General features: G+C 45.3%; 1 protein-coding gene across 1 annotated transcript; it reads right to left on the minus strand.

The window, feature by feature from the left end:
* Positions 1–5: 5 nt before the first annotated feature.
* RhoGAP15B (RhoGAP_ARAP and RA_ARAPs domain-containing protein RhoGAP15B) lies at positions 6–3,828 on the minus strand (the record flags this gene model as incomplete). Its single annotated transcript, XM_017605230.1, has 7 exons — positions 6–413; positions 476–610; positions 680–778; positions 877–1,517; positions 1,576–1,799; positions 1,858–2,171; positions 2,302–3,828. Coding segments are annotated over 7 exons (3,348 nt in total), but the record flags the coding sequence as incomplete, so codon positions are not given.
* Positions 3,829–3,831: the final 3 nt, after the last annotated feature.

Here is a 3,831-nt window from a genome sequence, read left to right on the forward strand (position 1 = left end):
CGTACGATGGTGGTTTTTTCGTTTTTGTCTTTCTTCGATATCACAATTTTACCGTCACGCAACTCGCATAGAAATGATTTGAAGGATTTTGTGCGATAATCAGCAAATTTCAACTCCTTTCCCGGGGTCACCGTTGCCAAATTCTTAACGGCACGTTGAACTTCACGCAAAGTATCAATAGGTTTCACAACTAGGTAATTATTTTTACGATCATCTTCGGGCCAATACGACCAGTTGAGGACAACGTCGAATACTTTTGTGTCATGGTGTAGTGGACGCTCCAGACTGTCGTTCAGTATGACTTCGTGCAGGGATACTTGATGGGTTGAAAATTGCATTTTAGGCGCCAGCTCGCGACAGATATCGTAGGCGGTGCGGGTGGGTGTGATTGTAACGTTCACCTGAACTTTTTCCTTTCGGGAGAAAATAAAAGAGTTTGTTCATTTTATTCGCTTTCAAATTTTTAAATACTTACTTCCTTGGTGTTCTCTGGTCTGGGGTTAAGTACTACCCACATCTTTAGGTCCCCAGACTTTTTCACTGAATCTGTCAGCGTTTCAGCCGCCGCGTAATACTTTTGTAAGCACATCAACATCTCTTGTTCCTTTGTCTAAAATTTTATGTTTTTAAATCGGTTTTTCTTGTAGAGATAAAGATAAGATAAGATAAGAGTGCTTACTACTTCCTCTGGCGATAGTGGGAATAAATGTTTGTAAAGCGTTATCAAATCGGCTAGAACATCAGCTTCCTTCTGCGAATAAACCATTTCTTCCTGCTGCTGTTAAAGGTTGGCAGCGAAAAAGTAAAATTTATTAGATACATATGTATGTATTGTATGTATGGGTGCTAGATTAACAGATCCCTTCAAGTACTCACGTGATTCTGCAGTAGCGTTGGACCCCAGATCATTGTCAAATTTTTCGTACTCATCTTATTCTTCGCCTTCTGCGAGCTAATAAACGCCAAATGTCCTACAATTTTCTTGAGAGTCTCCCGTTCTATCACGCTCAAACGTGCAAGTAATTCTTTATATACTTCTATCTTCTCCGCAGGTTTAGTAAGCTCAGTCACACACATGAAACTCTCGGAAAGTTTGCCCATTAGGCGCTCGGGAAGATCGCGCATGAAACGCTTCAAAACGTTAGCCACATCGTGCTCATTATATTCGTTACGTGTAATCTCCACATTGAAGGCATCCGCTCGGAAGGCTGACAGAAGTTTAAGAATAGAATTTTCAGAGCCTGATTTGCGATAGATGCCTTCCGACATGGAGCCGTGTATGTACACAAAATTGATGCACTTATCCACAATGACGGGCACATTGAACTTGGTCAACTGCTGATCGATCAGAGAGAAGCCATTGTTGTGTGCCACTTCACGTATAATATGCCGCCAAATTTTAGTTTCGCGTGGTGAGGACATAATCATGTACACCGTAAAGGGCGGACAATCGATCATGAGTGTGGGACCAGACTCTACATGCAGATTACGAATTGTTTCGTCGCTGTCTTTGAGCACTGTAAGAGAGAGAGATCCATTAAACATACGCGAACGCTTCAATTGCGGCCAACTTACCTATGCAACGAGCTTTGCGCAGATCCATCTTCTCGACATTTCCAGCAGCTTCACTCACAAATATTAAACGTCTTTGATTCTTCTTCAACACCAGCCAGGTGCCGCTCCATTCGGAAGTGATTGAGTTTTTCAAATAACACCAGCCTGCGCGATAGTAATGGCAGGCATATTTCGGTGGTATAGTATTGGTCAGACTCTCTAAAAGCTTTTGCATCCAAACACCTCTGAGGAATGGTAAACGTTTTTTAACCGAAAAATAAAGAAAACTCTTACAACACTCACCTTTCCGATTCCTTGCTCACACCGTATAGGTGTGCTACGCGCTGATGTTTACAATTGCCCGATGACGTACTCGTCATAACGAGGTTCGGATTCGACATTGCCTGCACGTTGCTCGAGTTCGGTTGGTTTTTCGGCACTGACATAGTTATTTCAAAGCAATAAAAATGTGTTGAATTATCTGTTACGCGACTATTGCTCACACATTGCAGCGTTGTAATGTACTCCAGTGGAATGCTCTCTTTGGGCGTCTTCATCTCCTGGTCGAGGAATGTCTGAAATTGGCGATCGCGTAAAATAGCTTTACGATTTTGCATCTCCTTGAGTATANACACATTGCAGCGTTGTAATGTACTCCAGTGGAATGCTCTCTTTGGGCGTTTTCATCTCCTGGTCGAGGAATGTCTGAAATTGGCGATCGCGTAAAATAGCTTTACGATTTTGCATCTCCTTGAGTATGTCTTCCACAACACCTGAGGGAAAGCGTATCAGCGGTCCTTCGTAGCGTACGAGCAATGGTGAAAGCGTAGGGCGTGGCACCATTTGTAACGTTACCTTCAAATCGGATTTTGCGGCTACCTTGAAGCTACCCTTACGCGTGATTGCACCCACACGCTGTTTTACGTTCGTCGAAAATACGTTCATAGTATTCATAAAACGCGATGCACGCGATTTTTGTTCATTCGCCGCGAGCGAAGGCCGATCCTCGGCTCCAATGGCTTCCAAGTAGGATGGTGGTCCATCACCTTCGATGTTCAGCTTGTTAAAGGGATTTCGTCGTTGCTGCTCTTTGTTTTCTTTATTGTCCTGCACAAACCATTGAGTGCGATTTTCAGAAGCGCGTGCCAAGTCAATATTTCTGCCACTGGCTGGCTGCTCTTCGAGTCGACTCAAGTAGGGCCGAACGCGCGCCTCATTATCATCCAGCATATTCTCTGTGCTGTCTGAAAGTAAGTGGGCATTTTGATGCACTATTCGTAGTTGAGTACCCGCTTCGTTAGTACTATTCGTGGGCTTAGCATTCGTTGGCAAAACCACAGTTGCTGGCGTGGGATCTTGGGAGACTACAGCCGTGGTGATGACCGCAGTAGCTGTTTGATTGTCTTCTTCCGAGGTGCACATGCTGATATCGTCATCAGATTTCACTTGGTCTCCCGAAACAGTGCCGTAGATGTCCTCTTCCAGCAGATGTTCCAGTAACAATAGCTGATTACTCTTATCCGAATTGCATATCGTTGCGGCTTTGCGACTCAAAAGCGGATCAAATTCTTTAATAACTTCCACTGGCGGCTTTAGGCAGCCACCTACAGCGCCTTCCACTAACTCAACCGGTCTTGGCGGAACTTGGAAGGAATTAGATTTGCTGCTCGAGGCCATTTCGAAAACTCGACCATATGTGGCCTCATCATTAGCATACACAGGCTCAGGCGTTGAACATACGCTCTCTTCTACGCTATCCGCAAAATACTCCCACGACTCACTGCGATCCGGCTTAGGCATTTGGTTTTCCGCTGCCAGTATCTGCTTACGCAACAGCATAGATTCTTCGCGTTCAGATGCCGCAACTTCCATATTTAGTTGATGTAGCTCAGCAGAGTCGACATTTGGCCGCAGTGAAGCTCCGCCCACGGGCGATGGATTCTCCACTACGCGCCGCAATTGAATCTCCTCATAATTCTTGCGTCTCTTCAACCGCTGTGGTGGCTGTATGGGCTTGAGTCTGCCGTAAAGCCCATCCGTAATGTCGGTTACAACTTCCATGGGTAGTGCGGGTGGTGGAAAAGTTGGCATTGGTGGCGAGGGAAAATCTAATGAATCACGCGAATTCGCAACTGAACTACTGCCCGTGGCGCTCTCTTCTTCTGCAACATTTTGCAGACTGGCATTGCTACGTTGCTTCTTCAGCGCTACATTAGCTGCCTCGGCGGCAATATGTTTAGGCACCATGAGCGACTTACTTACAGGCGCGTTACGCTC

Source organism: Rhagoletis zephyria, unplaced genomic scaffold (assembly GCF_001687245.7).
Source record: "Rhagoletis zephyria isolate East Lansing unplaced genomic scaffold, Rhagoletis_zephyria_1.1 Rzeph_scaffold_32956, whole genome shotgun sequence".
In the NCBI taxonomy this organism is placed as follows: Eukaryota; Metazoa; Arthropoda; class Insecta; order Diptera; family Tephritidae; genus Rhagoletis; species Rhagoletis zephyria.